This window comes from Sphaerodactylus townsendi, linkage group LG04 (genome assembly GCF_021028975.2).
Source record: "Sphaerodactylus townsendi isolate TG3544 linkage group LG04, MPM_Stown_v2.3, whole genome shotgun sequence".
Classification (NCBI taxonomy): domain Eukaryota; kingdom Metazoa; phylum Chordata; class Lepidosauria; order Squamata; family Sphaerodactylidae; genus Sphaerodactylus; species Sphaerodactylus townsendi.
In genome coordinates, this window is record NC_059428.1 from 102,174,010 (window position 1) to 102,197,596 (window position 23,587).

General features: G+C 41.4%; 1 protein-coding gene across 1 annotated transcript; it reads right to left on the bottom strand.

The window, feature by feature from the left end:
* Positions 1-3,212: 3,212 nt before the first annotated feature.
* Positions 3,213-23,080, bottom strand: F10 (coagulation factor X). The gene is made up of 8 exons (XM_048495451.1): positions 22,931-23,080; positions 17,318-17,478; positions 15,470-15,494; positions 11,602-11,715; positions 9,842-9,973; positions 7,782-8,071; positions 6,778-6,895; positions 3,213-5,647 (listed from the first exon to the last, which is right to left on the bottom strand). Exons 1-8 carry the CDS (start codon positions 22,998-23,000, stop codon positions 5,085-5,087), a joined length of 1,473 nt encoding a protein of 490 aa, XP_048351408.1. The 5' UTR covers positions 23,001-23,080; the 3' UTR covers positions 3,213-5,084.
* Positions 23,081-23,587: the final 507 nt, after the last annotated feature.

Here is a 23,587-nt window from a genome sequence, read left to right on the forward strand (position 1 = left end):
GGCTTTACATTTCTGGGTACCGTGTGGTGGAGGGAAGACTACAAAACGGGGGAATAATTCTGGCTGCGCTTCCGGTACAGGAGGCATGCGGGACACCATTAGTGGTAGCACTTTCAAGTACCATGTGATGGCAGAAAGACTACAAAACGGGGGCGATGATTCAGGAGAATACTTCCAGCTTGACACTTCAAAACAGGGCGAGGAAAAGCTGCCATCTAGCGGCCAAATCAACAATGGGGTGTAGATCTACGTGTGATGCTGGGAGTCAGTGATAGGGGAATGAAGCATATGAGAGTAAACCTCCTTCCCCTTCTTCTGAGGTATGCTAGGGTAGCATATTTAAGACTTTATTTCACTGGTTGTTGACTCAGAGATTCACCATTGTGTGGTGAATTTTATTTTTCTTTAATGACACAGACTTTTCCAGGCAGGATTGTACTAAAACAGCTGTCACAATATATGTTCCTCATGGAACAGGTTGAAATGCTTAGAGCAGTGATGGCAAACCTTTTCGAGACTGAGTGCCCAAACTGCAACCCAAAACTCACTTATTTATCGCAAAGTGCCAACACGGCAATTTAACCTGAATAGTGAGGTTTTAGTTTTGAAAAAACGGTTGGCTCCAAGGTGCATTCCTCGGGAGTAAGCTTGGTGGTAGTCGGTGGCTTTGCTTTGAAGCAACCGTGCAATGCTTCATATGGGTGAATCATGACCCTAGGAGGGTTTACTCAGAAGCAAGCCCCATTGCCATCAACCAAGCTTACTCCCAGGTAAAGGATCACGCTTTTGTTCTTCCCATGGAAATCAGTGGGGTTTAACAGCATTTAACAGGGTTACCTACATTGCTTCCCCAAAAGTAGGTCTTAGGTTTAATCTGCCTAAAATAATTACACTATTGTCACACTGGGGGCCTGACAGGGGTAGGGGGAGGGGTGTGGGGTTAGGGTTAGAGGTGTGGGGGGAGAGGGGAGCAAAACTTTCATTTTCGGAAACCCAATATACACACACACACAAAATAGAAGTAAAAAAGCAGTCAAGGAAGGCAATTCTAAGCAAGACTGCTGTGCTAGGGGTGAGATAACTTCAGGAAAGCTAAATTTGTGGATCAGCCATCTGATCTGTGGTTTTTCCTTCACATTTCATCACAATACAAAAATTCAACAGGAACAGAAAAATAAAGGCATGGAGAATATTTTGAAATGAACCTCTCTGTCCCACATTTGCCTCTGTCAGAATGGCCCTAATTCTGACAAGGGGGGGAGGGATGCTCAGGGTGGTAAGGGATGCTCCTCTCCCTTTCCTGCCAGTTGGCCGGGGCCTGGTTTAGCTCAATTCGGTGTCTTTTGTACTTTTGCTTTGATCCTGTAGGAACGGGATTGGTGCTGCGATCCTAGGGACTTTGCAAGATCTCTCCTCCCCGCCCTGGGCTCCCAAGCACTAAAAGCCCCATTGCTCTCTCTCCCAGGGGAGGGGGGCCCTTAACAAATAGTTCACCTCAATAGGGGCGAGTGCCTGAATCCCACCACTGCGCCTGCCCTGCTCTTGGCAGACATACTCCTCCCAATGGAAGCCCCTCACCCGGGCTGCCGCTTTTTAATCCTACCCTCAAAGTTTTAGTTTGGTCCCAAAAATTACACGCCAAGAAAAGCGTGCCAGCCTCCAGTCTCCAAAGCCTTGTGGGGGAGAGGGGGTACTTGTGGGGCTGTAGATGGTACTTAAGGCAAATCAGGTTGACTCAAGAGGACCTCCCTGAAGCTCAGCCCCAGCTGGCAGAGTGCCTTGTGCATGGCCAGCCTATGCAGCGTGACTCCCAACGCGTCTGCTGGCAGCCACCTCTGGCTGGGCAAGGGGGAAAGGGAGGGAGATGACAGCATGTGTGCCCACAAAGAGGGCTCTGAGTGCTGCCTTGGGCATGCGTGCCATAGGTTCACCATCATGGGCTTAGAGAAACGCAGGCTCAGGTTACAAAACCAGGTAATAGTAAAGCCTTGTCTGAGTTTTTTTAAAAATCAGTTTCAGTGTGAGAAAATTTATTGTTATACCCTTTAACTCAACTGCTCACCAAGAACTTAAATGCCATTGCACCACTGAATGATCTTTTTCTGGGACAAAGTCACTCAGTGGAGTTCACTTCAATACAACTGATCCCTGTCGAATTCCCAGGCTCCTGTCAAACACTTTATAACCATCTCCTTCTTTATGAAACATACAGTTAAACCACAGTAGACCCCACTTTATGCAAGGGTTCTTCTATTCAACAGCCTGAATAACCTGGAACTGCTTGAACTCCTCAGACTTCAGGGGAGGGGCAGTATATAAATTTAATAATAAATAAATAAACTGGTTTCTCCGTGGAACGCGTGTCTTTGGATATTGCAGAATGGCCCAAACTCAGATGTTGGACTGGCCTGGAGAGAGCGATGCTGAAGATCTTCTGATCAGGCCGGGGGTTGTGAGGAGACCCCCAAACCTGTGGGGTGCCTCCGCCTCCTGAGCAGCAAGTATAGGGCTGAGAAGGGTAAGGCTGATCTAGTGCCAGAAGATCTGGTCCTTTCATTTTACTTATTTGATTAGATTTTGTTTGCTTGTTTTTTTAAACTGGGAGGTCTGTAAATTTGGGGGTGATAATAACACAGTGGATTTTTTAAAAGGGGGTGGGGGAATAAGGAAAATTTTTGAGCCCTGGACATCAAATGCTGGCTCTGAAAACCCGGGGTGTCTGCTGTTTTGGATGTATATTCATGCCTTGTGCTTTGGTGATGGCTGTGGAAAAATGCTCAAAAATATATCTCGGCAAGCAAATGTTTTTGAGAGTGGTTCAGGATATCAGTTGGATATCAATAGGATTGGGCAGGATGGATCACTAGCCCTTGTAAACAAGATACGTGGGACTTGGCTGTCAAGGCCATGTGTGCTGTAGAGGTTAAGAGTGGCAGACTCTCATCTGGAGAACTGCAGTTGAATTCCCACTCCTCCACAGAAATGGCAGACTATGATCTGGTGGCTATGCAGTAGAAGATGCCATCTTGTGAAAATTTTAACTAGGATTGTTGGTTTTAAATTGTATGTTTCAGTTTTATATTGTATATTATTCTTTTTTTCTTTATTAACCTTTAATAGGCATAGAGTTGTATATTATTAATATTGTAAGTTGTCACGAGTCTGGCCTTATTGAGAAAGGGTGGGGGTACAAATCAAATAAAAATAAAAGCTACAACCACTTTTAGTTTTTATTTTAGTAAGCTTGATATCATATTTTGGCAGAGATCCCAACCATCTTAGGTATGGGACAGGAAAACAAGAAGACAGTTCAAAAGTCTCTGGAGTGATAGTGGTGGTGAATGAGAAAAACTCAATAAAACAAAAGAAGATTTGTCATACAAACACATTATTTTTACACAACATTCTGTACTTCATCATCATCATCAATTATTTGTGAATGATGATAAGTAACAAGACAGTATTTTCCAAAAAGTCACTTCACATATTGTTTTATTATTGCATATGAAACAAATGAGAATATGGAACTAGGGAAAATATTTGAAAAAGATAAATAGTAAAATATATATGTATACTTCACCAGATTTCCCCTAAATTGACAGCCAAGTAGTATAACCCTTATGGTGGTCATGTGATAAGTCACTGTTGTTTCTTTTAACTGGCTGGCCTTTTTGGAAGATCGAAATTAGGTCTACCACCTTAATTCCTTTCTGAAACTAGTTGTTCATGAGAGCAAGTTGCGGACCTGTGACTTGTGTGCACTCTGAGATATGAAGGCTGCAGTCTGACATCTCTTAGGAAATTTTTAAAACATCAGATCAGAAGGTGGTTAAATGATGACATATTCACAGGGTCGGCCATGTCAAAACAGTCCACTGTAATGGCCTCACCCACCATCCAGCCACTACAGTTGATGAACAGACTGTGACATAAAAGCTAGATGAACTATTGTTCCATATCAAGTCTACATTCCTATGGTCATTCTTTTTGGAGTAATTATATTGAATCCAATGGGACTGAGTTTGCAGGCCCAAGTTTGGTTTGTGCTTATGTAGATATTATCCATTTGGTCCATCAGTCCACCTCTTCAGGGATATCAATACTTTATCCCACTAGTGGGGGTGCTATAATTTTTCAACTATTCCAAAATATACATCCATTTGTCACTGGGACTGCCATGCATGCTAAGTGGGGTGTCAGATATTTTGGATACTGTTTGGGATATTTATTGTGACGAACACTATAGTGGCCATTTTTCCTCTCTCCCTTTTTCTTAAGAGCCTTCAGCTCAAGAACTATCTTTTAAAGAACAAAGTGGCACCACAAAGAAGTTAGCCTCTGCTCCTTTTCAAAAACATTTGCCTGCTAATTTGTGAACCTTCCATTTTTTTATTTTAACTCATTGACAGGTGGGTGATCCTAGATTCCCTCACTGGCAGGTGATTCATCAGGGATACAATATTACTTTTAATTCCTATTCATTACAGCAGAAAAGCCAGAGTTAAACATGGGCTTAATTCTCCCATTTAATCCAGTCAAATCAGAGCATGCTGAACAGTGGCTGATTGTGCCGTAAAATATTAATGTAAGTAAGAACAATGGCATGGAACATAAAGTTGCAAATTAGAGGCCTGTAAACTAAAGGTTTTTTTAAAAAATAATTGAATCATTAATTATAAATACCAAATTGAAATACTGGACCAGCGAATTTATAATTGTAAACATTTGCAGATGTTCATCTAAGTGCTCATTTAAATATGGGTATTTTTAACAGCCTGTAGCTGAACAAACAAATCAAAATGTTCTAAAGTTTTCAAGCACATCTTATAAACTCAAAATGCTTGCTTCAGTTGTGATAATATCCTTTTTAAAAAGGATCTCTTTATTAATGGTTGAACACTATCCCCATCCAATCATTTCAGAAATGATACTGTGTCATCTTTCATTGTGATCCAATTCAGCCAAAGGAGTTTAAGAATTGATTAAAACAGGTGACACACAAGATGTAAGAGATGAAATAAATAAATGAGAAAACCTTCCTGTATAAATGTGGGAGTTCAGCTACAGCAAGAGAAGAGGCAAACTTATGCAACACTGTTTTGCATGGTTCGAGCCATAATTCTCTTGATCCAAATTATGAATTTTGACACTTTTGTATAAACCCCATATTTTCCTGTTCTTGCACACCCTTCTCCCCAACTCACTATGCCAGTAACAAAATAAGTACCCCTATATTTAGTCACATGAGGTCCCCCACTGTCCCCCTGACATGCATCTTGCGTAGCTGTATGATAGCCAGCACAGAACATATTTTCAGTGATTGGAAAATTGCTTGACAGCTTGCAGGTATTCCTGTCAACATAAGGTAGGTCAACAACTTGAAGCCTGGCAGACTGGCGACCTTTTTCATGGATGCGCCCAAAACCACTAACAGTGCCTTTCTCTTGAGCCATAAGGATTTGATTTGCAAAGTCCATCGTGGGAAGGCACGCAGCTGTAACATTTTCCGAAAACTGGATAGGTCTCTTCAGCTTAATGAGGGCTATATCATAGTCATATGTTTTCAGCACAAATCTGTGATGCACTAATATTTTTTCCACAGTGTAAAGAGTTCCAGTTCGTTCTCTTGCAGCTGTGTCCACTTCCCCTGTGTGAAATCAATACAGTAGAGTTATTACTATGATGTGCTAGTATGTTGGTACTGAAATTGTTTAATTAGTTTATTATGTAGAAGTGAGAGAGAGAGCTGGTTACAATTTCAGTTTTATATAACTGCCCAAACTTTGACACAAAGTTTCTTTTAAATTAGCACTGGAGGAACAATGAGATTGTATATTATTCTAGAATGTTTTTAAAAGAAACTTTAGGACGAAAAAGAAAGCAAATTTTATTTCTGATAACATATTTATGCAAAATATCTAAAAGTAAGCTGATTGCCCCTTGAAATGATAACGAAAGTAGCACAACAGGGCTGCCCAAAAACACGGCAAAGGAACTTCCTAGGTGAGTAGAAATACAATGTTTACAAGCTGGGTAACTGTAAGCAGGCATGGAGGGAGGCAGAAATTCCACTGCACTGCTCAGTCAATCAATTTATCAGTTAGCTGAATGGAAAAGAATCCTAAACGCCCTGTCTGATGAGGACTAGATAAATTCCAGGTACACAGATTTTGGGATTATTCTGACAATCAGTTAAAGGAAAACATGAGTTGAACAAAAATCACACTGCTAAAGCCCTGAATCTGCATACTGTTGTTGCTTTGAAAGCTGTTTGAATCAAAAGAACTAAAGTGGGAGATAGATGGAAGAAGAAGAAGAGTTGGATTTATATCCCCCTTTCTCTCCTATAGGAGACTCAAAGGGGCTTACGTAAACTCCTTCCCCTTCCCCCCTCACAACAAACACCCTGTGAGGTAGGTGGGGCAGAGAGAGCTCAGAAGAACTGTGACTAGCCCAAGGTCACCCAGCTGGCGTGTGTTGGAGTGCACAGGCTAATCTGAATTCCCCAGATAAGCCTCTACAGCTACAGTGGCAGAGTGGGGAATCAGACCGGGTTCCTCCAGATTAGAGTACACCTGCTCTTAACCAACATGCCACTGCTGCTCCCATTCTGGATGGATGGATAGATGGATAGATAGATTTCAGGAGTATGGTGAAAATTCCAAATTATTCCTCCTCTGTGTAGACTGCTTGACAGCCCCAAGCTTGTAGACACATTTAATTGTGTGTCTCTAAAAAGTCTTTTTAAAAAGAAGACAAATGATTATGAACACCTACCTAAAATAACTTTAATTAATTTTGTCTGATTTATACAATGAGCTGCAGTAAGCACAAAAAACTGATTCAGAACTGTTCCTCCGCAAAACCCATCACCATCTTCATTTATTAAAAGTGCCTGAAAAGAAACAGAAACTGTCAGAAAAACAAGGTTTGAAGACTGACAATCTTTTATCACAGTTTTTTATTTCATTTACTTTTATTTATTTACTTTTGTTACTGGAGCACAAAGTGGTAAGCTGCAGTACTGCAGTCAAAGCTCTGCTCACAACCTGAATTCAGTCCCAATGGAAGTCAGGTTTCAGGTAGCCAGCTCAAGGTGGACTCAGCCTTACATCCTTCTGAGGTCAGTAATGAGTACCCAACTTGCTGAGGATAAAGTGTAGATGACTGGGAAATGCAAAGGCAAACCACCTCATAAACATAGACTGCCTAATAAATGTCATGATGTGGTGTCACCACATGAGTCAATAATCACCTAGTCACTTCCACAGGGGATTTCCTTTACCTTTAATGTACCTACAAAAAGTCAGGAGTTCTAAATTTAAAAAAAATGAAACACGGACCCCACCCCCAGGCTTCCAAATTAAATACAACTGACAACATACAACCAAAAGAGAATAGATTTTTCAGCCCACATTTCACAAAGATGAAGCTAACTGAACACATCTGCCCGTTTTGCACAGCTGCCACAAGCAGATATACTGAGCCACACTCTGAGCAAAGGGGGACTATCTTCTTAGGGGCATAGGTTGGCTTTATTGTGGTTTCAGTGCACTGTACGCCTGTTTTCCTGTTTATATTTTATTCAGATTTTAAAATATTGTTGTTACCTGTCTTGAATCCTGCAGTGCTCAAGTGAAAAGAGGGTAGGTAAGTAAATAAATGATCTGGCAACAGGCTTGCTGCAAAGTGACAGTTTTTATACATGGCAAATCTAGGGATTACTTTAAAAAATATGAACAAGACCCATAATACATTAATAGCATAACACATTTATTTACCTGCCATGGACATTCACCTGGCTTACAATCCTGTCCGCCAACTATTCGCACATCAGGTTCAAACTCTGTTTTTGAGTTTGAGTTATTCTGTGTACTGTTGAGCAAGGCTTTATCCTCAGAGTGTAGGGAAGGGCTATGAGTGGTGAAATTTTGGTCACCCAATGAATCATCATAAGTCAGTTCTGTGTCATAATCAAGGGAAGCATCCATTGTATCTCCAAAGGAACTTGCTTCCCTCTTTTTCTTTGGTCTTTCCTTTTTCACTGAAATGTGACCACAGGGAAAACTTCCTGCAAAAACATGAGCAGTATTTCAGATGGACTGATGCAACCAAACAAACATGCATCCAAGAAAGGAAGAAGCCAGTCTTTTCAGTTATGCCTACCAATTATGCTTGCTTGGTCTGAAGTGTGAACTATTTTGAAAACTCAGGGTTTTTTCAATTCATTTCTATCAAGGTTAATGGGTGAGGAGCAGCATTTTATGACAAATACTTCCCAGTGTCAGTGTCAGGGCAGAGGAAATTAGAAACACTGGAGTGCAGACAGATGTATACAAATTCAGTGGAGAGTGGATGTCCAGGTGGAGAATTATGGAAGTGAATGTCTCAGGGGAAATGTGTTGCTCTTGTTTGGAACAGAAGCCAATTCTTCACAGCACTTGTTGTCTGACCCCAATGTCACTCAAGAACCTCCCCTTATGTCCAAACAGGGCTACATGCCCTTGAGGTAATCACAAAGGTATTAAACAAACTTGCTCTTGAGGTAATCATGGAGGTACTAAACAAGCATTGCCAGGCATTTTTGTTGCGATTCCCTTTTTAAATAAAGCATATAACAAAAAGCTCTAGGGGACAGCCAACATAAAGCATGGAAGAAGCAGTGTTGGATCCAGAGGCTGTGTCATGGCCTTACTTTCTTCAGGAGTACTCCTTATTTTGAGGTAGCAGAATGAAAGGAAACAGAGGAAGTTTCACAAAGCAAGGGTATCAGGACAGAGCAGTAGGCTCAGGAAAGGAGGAGTGAAAGAGGAAGATTAATGAAAGAAACAAGGAGAAAGGGAGCATTTGAAAAAACCTCCTGTGTAACAAATGGACTATTCTGTTGGCAGGAAAGGATCTAACATGCAAGGGAGATTTGAAGATGCAAATCAAATGGAAGCCAAGGATGCAAGAATGTGCATTTAAAAGAGAAAGAATTTAAATGTCATTTCACAAATTCTAACATATTCCATGGGGATGTTGTGGGGAAGCTAAACAAAGTCTTGGATGGGATACCACTGAGGCTCTGCAGAGGAAGGCAATGGTAAGCCACTTCTGCTTCCCACTTGCCTTGAAAGCCCCTAGCCCCTAGTTGTCACTTGACAGCACATATATATGTAATGTCCTCCCCATGGCTGGTGGATGGACACCGCCAGGGAGCTCCATGCTCAGAATTCAAATCCCAGGCATGCACAGGCCCAATCTGGATTGTGACCATTGCTCACTGAGAGAGGCAATCAAATCAACCTCCTTCAGATTAAACAGTTAAATCACTTGTGATAGAAAATGTCTCTCCTAAAGAGTCTTAAACCACAATATAAACTTTGCATCTTAATAGAAACATAACACATATTATCAAGGTTTGGCAAAATCATCAATGCCACACTCATACTATAATAAAACTTGGTTTGAAATGATAAAATGTCAAATTATTTTAGACTCTGTTCCACAGAAAGACGATAGTATGGTCAGTTGAAGTGCAATGGTTGAGAAAATTGTATATTTATGCATTAGAATATAGTTTCAGATGAATATGAGAATTATCATTAATTTTTTGTGTTTGTCAAAACCATTACGGTATTTTGTGCATGATTTAACATGGTACTTTGATACAAGAGCATTTATAGTTCATTGAATGATTTTCAAATGGATGGGGGGAGCAGGCCAGATAGGCACTAGGATGTAGGCAGAGTATTCTACAACAAAGAAGGTCTGGCATGCTTTGTCTTGTGGCAGAGGAATATACAACCTTACTATCATCTTTCTGTGGAACAGAGTACAGTTAGTTACATGACTATACCTGTAGCAACACAAGAATTTCCATCTTCCCCCAGAATATATCCATCAGCACAAGAACACACAACAGTGTTTTCCACAAGAGTGCAGAAGTGTTGACAACCACCATTGTTTAGTTTGCAATACTTTTGGATGACTGCACAAAAGATAAGTAAATATAAACAATGAAAGGAGATAAATCCACATTCTGTAGACAAAGATAAAGACTGTAAACAACATGAACAGAGGGGCCTGAGGCTTTTTCCAATAGAGAGTATGTCCAGCTAGAAAGACCCGTATTCAAATCCCTACTCTGGATAATTCCACATTAATAATATAATATCAAGCTTGGTTTTAAGTGATAACAGACTGAAACCTACTTATCCTCCCACTGCAGCACAAAATGCTCCAGGAATGTTGTGCTGTAGCAGGAAGGGGAGACAAGAAAGCATGCTCCACAGATGGAAACCTTTCTACCTATGGAAATGCTCTGCTGGAGCCACATCATCGTCTTTCATCCTAACTTACCTAAGAACACAGTTGTGATGATTAAATGAACAATGCTATGTAGGCTGTCCCAAACTCCTTGGTGGGAGGGCAAATGAAACGCAGTAGACAATAAATGAAGAGAATGCTAACTCCTGAGGCTATTTTGCCGGCAGGTTATTCTCTTGCCTTCTAAGCACACCCCTTCTTCAATACTGTTTTAAGTTTACTTTCATGAATGTGGAGGAATTGGAGAGACTAAGGGCACAATCCAAAGGAGGGGGGGGGGTAGAAACAGCTTCTGGGTGCTGTGCAGCCTCATGCTGACATGTTTGCCTCCTCCGCTGGCATAAGGGGCACCCCTCACTGGTGAAGAGAGCAAACATTCCAGTGTCTGCCTGGTCACTCCACACCATTGCAGTGGGAAAACCCAGAAGTGGGAGCCACCATGGAGTTACACTGGCATTCCTGGGGTGAGAGGGCTTTCTGGGCAGCCAGGGGTTTTTGTGTGTGTGTTTGCTTCCACCATGCACTGCCTGGAAGTCCTCAGGAGGTGGCGCAGCAACAGCATCGTCCCTGGCCACCGGAGCCCTTTGGATGGAACTGCCCAAAGACAGTAGCTAAGGGGAACTTTTGTAAACATGGTACTTGCAGATCTGTTTCCTGATTGCCAGTCTAATTTCTTGAAGATATAGTGTTTAAACAATGCCTAAGGACCTGTGTCCTACCAGTCCACTAAGGAAACTTTTTAAGCCTTTCTACAAACAAAGGGGCTTTCAGCCAGTGGAAGGACCATGTAATTTAGAGGAAACCTTATTGTGCTAGAAGAATTTCTTGTAGCATAAGGTCAAGATATTTTAATTAATTTGTTCTTGAATCTTATACACTCTTTGCTTATACAGTGCCACTGTGGTGCCCAACCAAGCGCCCCCCCCGCCCCCAAGCGCAGGGGTGTGGGCGTGGGAGGGGTGCAGGGGGTGTCCAGAGGAGGTGTTGTCCCCGGGTGCTACCCCCCCCCCCCGATACACCTCTGAGGAACAGGCACATACATATTTGGGAAGATGCACACAATATGCTCAATTTCTGTTTTCCTTCCTCTTTTTTGAAGGTTTGGGAATAGGAAAAATCAGGGGAATTGTGCATATTCATACATCCATTTGTTCAGACAAACAAATTATTTCCTAGTAAGCTACTATGATTGTGTGCCTCAGCTGACATGGTTATCGATCTCTCAACCCTGCGTTAATTTTGGAACACTATACTCTATCACTTCAGCTCAAGTCACCACTCATAACTTACCTGATTCACATTTGGAGCCATGATAACCATCTAAACACATGCAGGTGTATTTACCGATTCCATCTTTGCACGTTCCACCATAATGGCACGGGTTAGGCTCACATTGGTTCCCATCTAGAGTGGGAGGAAAAATAAGATGCTAAAATATTGTTGTGTTACAAACACAAACATGATGGCACTGCAGGTCTCTTTTTGGGCTGCATGTTATTTTCTGGCTGAAGTGTAGTACCCACTGGTACAAACATTTGCTGTGAACCTTATCTGAAGCCAATGTAGAATCATATATACTAATTGCAGATTCTGCATGGTGTTCATATGCAAAGTTTCAAATATGCTGTTGGACTCTTAAGAAAGACATAGTTATCCAAGTCCAGTTCCATGTTATAGAAGCATTCAGATTTTTTTTTCAGTCCAGGTCTGGTCATAGAGTTATCGTAAAATGAATAGAACTCACAATATCAGGTTATAGGGTCAGTCTTTTTGATACCATTGTTGAGCCAAGAAATGAGTTTGTGAGTTATGCCACAAACCCAAACCCATTAATATAGGTATATTCCATCAACTTTGCCCCAACAAGCTTTCATGCTATGGGCTTGGGTTTGAAAGAATATAATAATTGTGTAGCATTTGCACTTAGAGCTATGGAAATGAGGATCTAACTTATACTCCTGATTAAAATGTTTACCTTATTTACTTTGGCCCAACAGCGGTGGATATATATATGTACCATAACAAATGTGGGTCATAATCCTTTCTTACCTGTGCCTCTTTCCCCTCCTTTCCTCTGTTTTCTCCACAATGCCAAAATTTAATGATAACCTTTTTGGGATCAGGGACAATGTTATTTGTTTAATAACATTGTTATTTGTTTAAATGCTACGTTATTTGTTTAAATGCTATGAACTTTAATGGTTCCTCTTAAAAATCAATCAGTTAATTCCTAGCAGAGGAAGCTGGGCCAATGCATCGAGGAAAGGACAATGTACTAGCATAGTTCTGCCGGTGTAAGCAGAAAATAATGGCTGTGGCAGCACACAGAGCTTTAGAATAATTTTTTAACAAAATGATCTATCTACTGAAAAAATTAAAGAGCTGGACAGACAAACATCAGCTACTCGGCCCAGAGCAAATCGGGTTTCGGGCAGGTAATTCTATTCTAGATCACTGTCTAATTCTCCAACATCTTGCAAGCAAATACGTAAGCACAAGAAAAAGCAAGCTTTATGCTGCTTTTCTGGATTTGAAGGGTGCCTTTGACTTGGTAGATAGGGAACTTTTATGGCATAAATTAAAAACCCTAAACATGGAACAGAGACTTTTAGCTCTAATTAAAGCGTTCCACACGAATACAACTTGCCAAATAAGAACTTCAAGAGATGGCACGTTAACAGAATCAATTATGATTAACAAAGGGGTTAAACAAGGTTGCCCACTGGCACCCAGTCTATTTTGCCTATTTCTCCATGACTTCCCTGCAACCTTAACTAAAATTGATGGCCATCCGCCACGTTTAGGTTCGCTACATATATCTACCCTGCTTTATGCAGACGACGCAGTTCTCTTGTCATATTCCCAAGTAGGCTTAAAACGCCTACTAAACTGCAGTGCAGAATACTGTCATGTAAATAAGCTGACTCTTAACTACGACAAGTCCAAAGTCATGATCTTTGCAAAATCTAGGTGTAAATGTAGCTGGAAAGTGAACAACCATGTCCTAGAGCAAGTAAGTCAGTTTAGATATCTAGGGCTCCTATTCAGTTACAACCTATCTTGGGTCCCTCACAGCAAACAAGCAGAGAACAAAGCTGAGGTGAATGCTGCAGCGATTCTCGATTTTCTACTCTAAAGGACACCAATTTGTCCCCGCTGCACTGAAAATCTTCAATGCAAAGATAATCCCTCAGCTATTATATGGAGCCCCAATATGGATCCCCCAAATTAAATCACCTTTTGAGTCAGTACAGGGATACTTTTTGCGAAGAATTTTAGGGTCACCAAGGTGTGTCCCATATGACACCCTATGCAGAGAAACTGGACAAAATAGTATGGAACTGATGGCATGGACAAGAGTATTTAAGTACTGGACCCAAATTCATTTTGAGCCCAGACCCAATGGTTTTATACATCAGCTCTTATCAGAATCTACATCTGTGAAATGGTTGGCTGACATAGATAAGAAACTTAACAACATGGGCTTAACAGCTGACCAGTTCCAAACTATGTCTGCCATCAGAATTCATAATGAAATTAAATCTGTTTTAGTTGAACGAGAGAAACTGAGAATGTTGCAGGAGGGGGGGGAAAAGCTGCTCCCCACAGGCCTTGGGAATTGTCCGATCAGATTACTGTGCCAACTATCTGTACATTCTGTGCAATCCCAAACAACGCAGAGTGTTACACTTTGGCTCGTTTTAATCGCGCTACCCTAGCAGCTATGACTCTTGGCAGGTATAATAACACTCCATATGAGAACAGGTTATGTCAATGTAATATGGCCGTTGCTGAGATGGTTCAACATGTACTATTGGAATGTCCAATATACGAGTCGTTACGCTCCATGTACATCTGTCCATTGGTAGAGAGCTCAAACGCTGTCAGGTTACCATCTGTGATGAACTTTCTACTCAACGGGTCCTGTGATCTTGTATGTGAGAATGTTGCAAGTTTTTTGAGGCACTATTTGGTCAGGCGCAATCATTGCCTACACAGTAGTAATGGTTAAATTATTTTATATGTGCGGTTTACAAGGCATGGTTGCGAATGTTCAACATTGTTTTAATGTATTTAATGTTTTAATGTATTTTAATGTTTTAATGTCTCAGTTAGTAGATAAATGCCCCTTTTCTACTAACTCTGTAATTTATAATGCCAATAAAGGCTTTGGAACTGGAACAAAATGATAACATTCATGTGGAGCCAAGGGAATGTCCAAGAGGTAGTTTACCTGATTTTATTTTATAAGCAGCTCAAGCCTGGAGAAGTGGCATTAAAATTTTCTAAATAAACAATTATTTTCATTGGAAATTCTAATGGGGATAAAATGGCTTTCATTTAGAGCTAAGAGGACAGTGAGGAATCTCTTCGTTTACACAAGAACTGTCGCACACAAGAAAGTTCTCCAAAGGGTCCATTATAGAGTCCCCCTTCACTAACGTATGGCCCCTGGGGATGCACAGTTTATTTCTTCCAGACAGGTTTTTACAGGGTCTGTAGAGTAAGAGGGTAGGCAAGAGCCACCCAGTTTATTTGCTCAAACTCACCAAATCCCCCTCCTTACTACAGCCATATCACGTTACTTTGTCCATTCAGGTCCCATGAAGAAGAGTCGGTTTTTATACCCCACTTTTCTCTACTGAAAGGAGTCTCAAAGCAGCTTACAATCACCCCCCACCCCCACCCCAACAGACACCTTGTGAGGTAGCTAAGGCTGAGAGAGTTCTGAGAGAACTGCAACTAGTCCAAGGTCACCTAGCAGGCTGCCTCTGGAGGAGTGGGGACTCTAAACTGGTCCTCCAGATTAGAGTCCACTGCTCAAGTGGAGGAGCTGAGAATCAAACTCAGTTCTCCAGATTACAGTATGCTGCAGTGCTCTTAATCACTACACCGTGCTGGTTTCCAAGCATAGCCTTTTCTGCGTGGTCAAAGGAGACCTCTCCACTTGTTTTCACCTGCAGAGGTACTTCAGAATAACAGTGTAGTTCCTTAATTGCCAGAGTGGTCCACACTATCCTAGAGCAACTAAAATATGAAGATCTGAGACAGCATGCTTTGGCATGACATTTTAATCATGACGAATCAACAAATTACTTTACATTTTCTGTATCTTCAATAAATATTTTAGTAAAAGAAAATTTAAAACACCTCTTACCAGAATATATATTCCAGAATTCCTCCTATGAGAAAAACATAGTAGGTTAATAAAATTTGTTAGCTTGAATGTTAAAATGTCCATCACACAAATTCGAAGAAACTGACTCAGATATTAAGATTGACCTAATCCTTTAAGGACCATCTATAGAGTTCATCACACTTCTAAAGATTTAAGATACCCTCCCTTGTCTTCTTTTAACATATGATGAATCTTTTTCCTTGTTATAACTTTATTGCCCCCTCAATGCACAGTGTCCTTTATGGACAGTGCCTAAAAATACTTAACTGGGAGGAGTGGAAAATCTTGTCAAGTCATGGCCAACATATGGCGACTTCATAAAGTTTTCCAGGCAAGAGATGAACAGAAGTGGTTTGCCATTGCCTTCCTCTACATAGAAACCCTGATCTTCCTTGGTGGTTTCTCATCCAAGTACTGGTCAGGGCTGACCCTGCTTAAAGTATGCAAACTCCAGGTCATTACTGACCCATGGGGTGACATCACATCATGATCCTGTTTAGCTTCCAAGATCTGTCAAGATCTGAAGTAGATAGCAGTACAGAAGATACAGGATACCTGTTCTATGCCTATTCTACGACAAAATCTGCACAGCTTTACCACTTCCCAAGATGGTATTCTTTCTAGCACAGCAGTCTTGTGAAGGATTTCCAGGAACATGCCCTCTGTGCATAGGATTCACTTAGCTTCAAGCACATTACAGGAAGACGGAAGAGGAGCCAGAGACCTCGCTTGTGTCAAGGTCAGGATCACAGACAAAGACAGCTAGGGGAAGAACACAAGCCAAGCACCCAGAGGTGCACTTTAGTGAGAAATGAGCTGAGTGTCAGAGTGTCAGGGGAATTGACTCCAGGTGATTGAGATGCATTCCTACCTCATTGTAACTGCTTAATGCTACAAATCAATGCTGCTAAAAGATATGTAACCAGCCTGCTATATGTTTCCACTGCCATCTGAGGCATTCTTTCCTTAATATTCACTTTTATGGCTTCACATGCTTTGTAGACAATTAGGCTTCCCCTGACACCCTGATCCCATGGGAAATGGAGCCGCATCTGTTATCTTGTGGGGGCAGGAAGCCAGGTGGCGTTCTTATACTATCTGCTGCTGACCTTGGGGCGCCTCAGCCCCAGAGACTGTTTTTCACCATTTCTTGGGAATTCGGAAGTGGGGATCCGTAGGGAATAAAGGGGATGGCAAAAGCCAGGTTTGTCAGAACTGTCTTTGCCAAGCTTTGGTGCTCTGATGCTTATCAATAAATGCTACTGATCAACCACACAGAGTCTGTTTATTGGCTTAAGGTTTGAGACCTAGCACAGAGACATAACGGAATCACATGATCCTCATCTTGCAGTCTGAAGCACACAGGTAATCAGGAAGCTGGCATACTCTGCTTGCATATGTACTAGCAGTAGGTCTTTCCAAAAGGCAAAGAAGAAGAAGAGGCAACTTGCTTGTGACCCAACTGGTGGGGCTCTAATGACCAATGAAACCTACTTCTGCAGTCCCTTTCCATTGCTGAGTAAGGCCCCAGAACTGGCTTGCCAAACAGTACACTGGCAAGAACTTGCCAACAATATTTGCAGTTTAATATAACTTCTATGTGTATTAATTAGGAAAAGAAAAAGGAACCTAGATTGATTTCCTGGCAAAATGTGACATTGTAATCCAAACCCAAACACAATTTCTCATACTCTTCGAATCATGATGTTCAACTATTCTAGTTATGTGTAACATTTGCTATCATGTGTTCAATGCTACTAACTAACTAGTATAAAGCAGAAACCAACTATAAAATTGAAAAAAACCTAGGGACCCATTTGTCCTTACCGTTTTCTCTTGATTTTCAAAGGCCTCTCTGGCTTCTTCTTTTGAGCACCTCTCCTCATAACACTCTCTTTCAATATTTCCTTTCTTGAACTCCTCAAATGGTGAATTGGCCCGCCTTGTTCTACTCAAAAACTTGTTGGCAGTTTTGTCCCTTAAGAATACTAAGCAAAGAGAGAAAGGAACAAAGGAATAAACACAGTTGTGTCAAAGGGAAATGTCCCTGTCTATTAAAAACAGCTAAATATGGTGAAAAGTATGGTTAAAATGGCTCTAATTTAATGTGAAGTCTATTGATTTATGTAATGGTGGTGAATACACAATTAGGTGGGTCGGGAGATTTTTTGACAACGTCTTCACTACAAGAGTAAGCTGCAGATCAGCTGAGACAAAGGTTGCTTTCACATGCTGAATAATGCACTTTCAATCCACTTCCCATGCACTTTAACAATCATTTGCAAGTGGATTTTGCTGTTTCGCACAATAAAATCTAGCTGTAAAGTACATAGCAAGTGGATTGAAAGTATATTATTTGCAGAGTTTGCCCTAGTCCATATGTTTGCAGATGTATGGACAAAAGCCATCCAATCTCTGTAATAGCTTCTGGTTCCTAAAACAGTGTCATGAACCATCCCCTGGAGAGCAATGAGTCTTCAGGGGATGAGCAGAGCCCAGTAAGCCCAGAACAGGTTGGGAACCAACTAGGGCTGGGCTTGGAGCAGTGAGGGCCCCTGCAGGCTTTACAAGGTGAACAACAGCCATGTCAAAACTCAGTGCCAGAAGTGCCTACAGAAGTGCTCCAGCTGCAGGGACTCAAGCACCTATCTTACCTGAGCCCACATGTCAGCAAAGGCAGAAACAGAGGGAGTTGTTGTATGTTATATAAAGAAGCACAAGCCTGCTAGCTCAGAGAAGGTACCTTCTGCAGCAGGGGGAAGCAGAGTCTTCACAGGATGAAGCCTCATGCTGGAAGAGCCTATGTCAAGCAGGTTCACAGAATATCCTGGATTGGATGCAACAAAGCTCACGATTGCTGCAATGCTTCCTCTGACTTGTGGATCCTGTGCACTCTCATATCTCTGCCTGGCAGCTCAAGCTGGGACAAACCGCTGCAGGCAACTGTACTTCAAGATCCACCTTCCTGGCACTTTCATTCATTTATTCTTATGGAACCTCTTGCTGCTGCCTCAAGAAATAAGGAAATCCATTTCATCTCCATGCCAGTTTCCTTGTTAGCTCTTGCAAAAATACCAAGGTCCTGCATTGTCATGAGACAGAAAAGGCAGATCTCTTCTTGCCCAAAGGGTGATGAGAAGAATGTAAATACTGCATTGGTGAACATCAGTGGGAGGCTTACTAAGATGTAAATGGATGAATCAGGGCTGTGCTATAGTTTTAAGATATGAATATTAGAGGATTTCCTTATGTGCTGTGAAGATTCGGGTGTAAGGGGCCTTGATCAAAGACCTTTGTAGCATAAGTAAATGTTTGGTTTATGTGTAACTGCTTGACCCAGGTGGTTTGAGCTAATAAGCCGAGTTTATGTTATAAGAAATGCACAAGCTCATTGAAAACAATATGAGAAAACTCTTACAATCCTAAAGCAGTGGATAAATTAAGAGGCTCCTTTCTGGAAGGAGGTTTTTTTCTACTTTGGCTACCCAATAGTAGTTCTTTTTTCCTTGAGTGTCGACTGTCATGATCTGTGCTCCAATTGTTCTTTCACCATCTGCAATACATTGTTTTTCATTCTTGCTTTCCTCTGATAGTTGTGGGAAGACCACAGTCCAAGTTTGCTAGCAGTCTGGATTATCTCACCCAAAGCAATGTCATTTTCCTTTCCTTGGCCCCATCAGCTGTCATTTCCCTCAGCGTGCCATTCTGAGGGCTATTTTTTGTTTTTGTAAGAATTGGTAATAGCTAATCATTGTAACGTTATAATCAATTCCCTCTGAAATCCCAGGTTTTGGTTTTTTAAAAATCCGTTTTGGATGATTTAGTTTATCACTTACCTTTCTATAACTCCTATATGTTTCTCCCTTTACTTGTGGTTCAAGTACAGAAGGGTCAGGAAGAGCCCACCTCTTGTGATTAGCCATCTTAGCCACTGTTTCAGAAGGCTCCAGAAAGAATATGATTCTCCTCCTCGAAGGGCCCTGGGGCTGAATCTCTCACCTTCTCTCTGTTAGACTGTGTTCCTGACTAAGGTGGGCTGTAGGTTTACCAATGGGTCACTTTTTGACTGTCATCATTATCAGGATCCCTCATCCTCTTCCTCCCCTCCATCACTTATGACAACAAGCAGATGAGAGAGCTTGGTTGCCTGGGGCATTGCTTGTAAGAAATCCCAACCCCTTTTGGGAAACTCCTTCCTGTCCAATCCCTTGCCTCCAGCTTTTGTGGTGTCACTTCTCCACAGCGGGGTGCCACCACTCAAGGTATGGTGCTTGCTCCCCAAAATCTTCTCAATGCCTCAATGTTACCAGAAAAAGGGATGTGCAGGAGCGTCTCTGAGTGACTCGGTGAGTGAGCAAGGGCATGGTGCAGTCAAAAACTTTTTTTTTTAAAAAAAAGGGTTTATCAACATCCTGCAGAAAAGATTAACATAAATGAAATGAAGATGCCGCAGCTATCAAAGGGAAATAAACCCAAACATGCAACCATCATTGACTCTTTTGAGGACCTTCAGACTATCCCATCGAGTTACTGTTGACTCTATTATGGAATTTCCATGTAACCACCTGTGGTTTTTACAACAGAGATTTGTGTGTGAATTCGCCATCATGCTGTGGGGAAGCAGGAAAACCTCCCATTTTCCAACAGCAACAAACCTAGGGCAAATAACTCACGGGGAAACAGCCTTACACTGCATTCCTATACAGAATTACTCCAGTAAGCCCACTGAAATGAATGGGCTTTGACTAGAGTAACTCTCTTTAGGATCATACTGCTAGCCACATATGTGCAACTTAACTCTATTAGAGTTTGTGGGAGAAACCAGTTTTGAGAGTTCCCCTTAAATCAATGGTTTTTAAATTGTGAGTTAAGACCAAAAGTGCATTATGAGGCCAAGAGGGAGGAAGAGAAGGAACACAGTGAGATGGAAGAGGATGCTGTATGGCAACTTTGGGTTATGAAATATAGTGTTGTTCAATAAAGTGATATATTTATAAATATTAAACATGAGAAGTAGAATATGGACATGTATCACCCAGGGCACTTTTGCCCATGCAGTATAATGCAATTTCAATGCACTTTGCAGCTGGATTTTACTCAGTGGTGGGATTCAAAAATTTTAACAACAGGTTCCGATGGTGGTGGGATTCAAACAGTCGCGTAGTGCCAACGGAGCAGGGTGGGGCACAACATGGCGGGGGCGTGGTCTGGGCATTCTGGGTGGAGGGATTTCCAGAGCAGGGTGGGCGGTACTGCAGCAGGGGCACTGGGCAAAATCTCCCCACTCCGCCCCAATGCCACCTGGGTAGACAGTTTTGCAAAACTGAGCCAAGCACTGAGCAAAATCTCCCCTCTCCATCCCCATGCCACCAGGGTAGAAAGATTTGCCAACAGAAACCAGGCACTGGCCAAACTCTGCCCTCCCCATCCCCAGGGGACCAGGGTAGAACGTTTAACAAAACGCAGTTCCTTACTTTAATAGCCAGGAGGAACAAGCTCAATTATCTCCTGTTGTTCCTGCTGCTGACCCACTCCTCTCCTACTGAGGCTTTGTATGCCCCTCCTCCAAGGGATTTCATTGGATACTTTTTAAAAGAGAGCCTCACACCACTAACTCCCATGGAGGGGAGGGGGATTAATCATTAACAGACATGCTGGGTCAGTTGAAGTTGAAGTTAATCATTAACCAGCAGTTTGCAGAACTGAGGAAGATTTATCAAAGGAGTTCAAGTTAATCTTTAACAGCCGTTTCGCTGAACTGAAGAAAATTTAACAAGCGGTTCCATCGAACCGGTGCGAACCGGCTGCATCCCACCTCTGATTTTACTGTGCAAAATAGCAAAATCCACTTGCAAACAATTGTGGAAGTGGATTGAAAGTGCATTATTCTGCATGTGCGAAAGCGCCCTCATGGATGTGAGATTCCTGCATTTTATGCTGGGGGCGGCGGGAGTTGTGTGGAGCTATTTTGCAAGTGGGTCCTCAAAACACAGCAAGTTTAGAAGTAGGTCCCACTTTGGTCTTTTGATTATGTGTACTTCTCCTTCTTTGAGACTTCCAAGGACATGACTGCTTAAATTAGAACCTCTTTTGCAATGTCTATTTTCCCCCTGAAGATATTTAAATTTGCTAACTAGCCTTTTATCGCTCCTCCTCCTCTTACATTCTTTTTCATTAAAAAACACAGAAAAGCAGCATGAAGATTATCTGCTGAGCAGTCCAGAAATTTTACTTTGCAATTAAAATGTTTCTCTCCATTCTGCATCCTTTGAGTAGGAGCTGGTAATCATCTTTGCATGAATGTTATTTTAAAATGAGATTATAATATTTAATTCTCTTTTGTATTTTTATTGGCAATTGCTCTGATTCAGAGAAGGGCAAGGGCAGCAGAAGACTGCATGGAAAATTCTGTGATATCAGCTACTGACAGAAGGTTTCTGTAAAAAGACCCAAATGGGCAACAAGATGCAGTTCTGTGTACTTCACTGTGACACTGGATGCTGTCCCCCCCCCCCCCCCCCGCCATCCAGCAGCCAGTTCTAATCCTTCTGCAGCTATCCTGCAAGCAGCTTGCTGTCACTGAATTGGGCCATAACATCTTGCACTAGAATCCTATACTCAAAACCAAATCTCAACTGAATAAATGAGACACTGAACCCATGCCAAAATAAGAAGAAGGAAGTTTAGTACCAGTAGGCTAAGAAACTTAGAAATCTTAAAACAGTTCCAGTGGAATCACGTGGATTAATTTGAAACCAAAATGTGAGTTAATTGTTAACACTGTTACAAAATCACTAAATGAGTTTCACCAACGAGAAAATAAGAGTTTTAAAACCTAAAAGTAAGTAACCTAAGATCTTCATTCCAGGGCACCAGTGAAGCTAGTGTATGTTCCACCATGTTCTGCAAGCAGTTTGACATCTTGTGTTACAATTAATACCAGCTATACTTATCTGAACAAAGCTTGCCCCACGCCCACCTATCACAGAAGTATTTCTTGTCTTTCTTTTCTTCCTCTCTGCTCCTTCATTATTCTTTTTTGTCTACCACATTACCTTGAATTTTAATAAATCATAACATTAATGAATCTTCTGCTTATGAGTACCATATAATACAACATTATGTAACTGTCATTTTCTCTCCCTTCTAATTGAAAAAATAAATCTCTCTGAGATATGTGTTTTCTCCCTACAGTTGTACCATACTGGTTCAGGTCTATCATTCCACAGATTAAATGATATGGTATACCCTTTTAATAGGAAATAATTCAATTCCATGCATTATTTGTAGGCACTAAACTCAGACTTGTTATATTTAACGATATCATGTCATTAGGAAATATTTCACTTCATATGTGAGCCCTTTTCATCTTGACAACAAAAGAGAAATCTCTCATTAAAAATAAGTTACAACAATTACATGAAGAAAAAAGGATCTTACCATTTCTTTCTGCCTCCACGAATCTTGACAGAAAAGTGAAGAGCAGAATGACAAACAGCTGGTTGGCCATAGCGCCTATCTGAGAAAACAACAGCCTGTTTCACTTCAGGGCCAGAGATGAACAAGGTTCAAACAACACACTTCCTGTGACTGTGCTGTCGCTCTTATCACATATAACCAAAACGTTTGCCTCTGGATAATGAATTCTTAAAACTGTTGTGCTGACTGATTGGATATCCTAGACTTTTCCAAGTAAGGTCATAGAGCCTTTGCAGATAAACAATATGTGCTAGTTTTGGTGCCTCAAAAGAAAGTTTCTGTATCCTTTGCCCCAGAAAGTCAAAAGCTGATTTCATTTATTTACAGGAATAATCTTGCACATTGTGTATTCTTCACTTAGCAATGCCAAATAACTTCCCAAGCTGGAAAAGTTATTCCTGGCAAAGCCTTTCCCCCTCCCAAAATGTTGTTACCAGAATGTTATTCCAATCTTAGAACCTGACAAGAGAGAAAACACAGTACACTTTCCTCTTGATTAATTTCTGTTGGCACCACTACACACACACACAAAGCCCCAGAACAGTAAAAATGTGCCCTACAGTGTTTGAAGGGGGCCAACATAGATGTTGTTGGTAATTCTCTCTGGTAAAAGATACT

What these genes read in the sequence shown, in the direction of transcription:
- F10 (XM_048495451.1), bottom strand. Translation starts at nt 23,000, where the DNA reads ATGGCCAACCAGCTGTTTGTCATTCTGCTCTTCACTTTTCTGTCAAGA. An exon ending in CGTGGAGGCAGAAAGAAATG is followed by an intron (nt 17,479 to 22,930) that starts GTAAGATCCTTT and finishes CTCTTTGCTTAG; the next exon opens with TATTCTTAAGGGACAAAACT. An exon ending in TGGCTCCAAATGTGAATCAG is followed by an intron (nt 9,974 to 11,601) that starts GTAAGTTATGAG and finishes TCTTTTGTGCAG; the next exon opens with TCATCCAAAAGTATTGCAAA.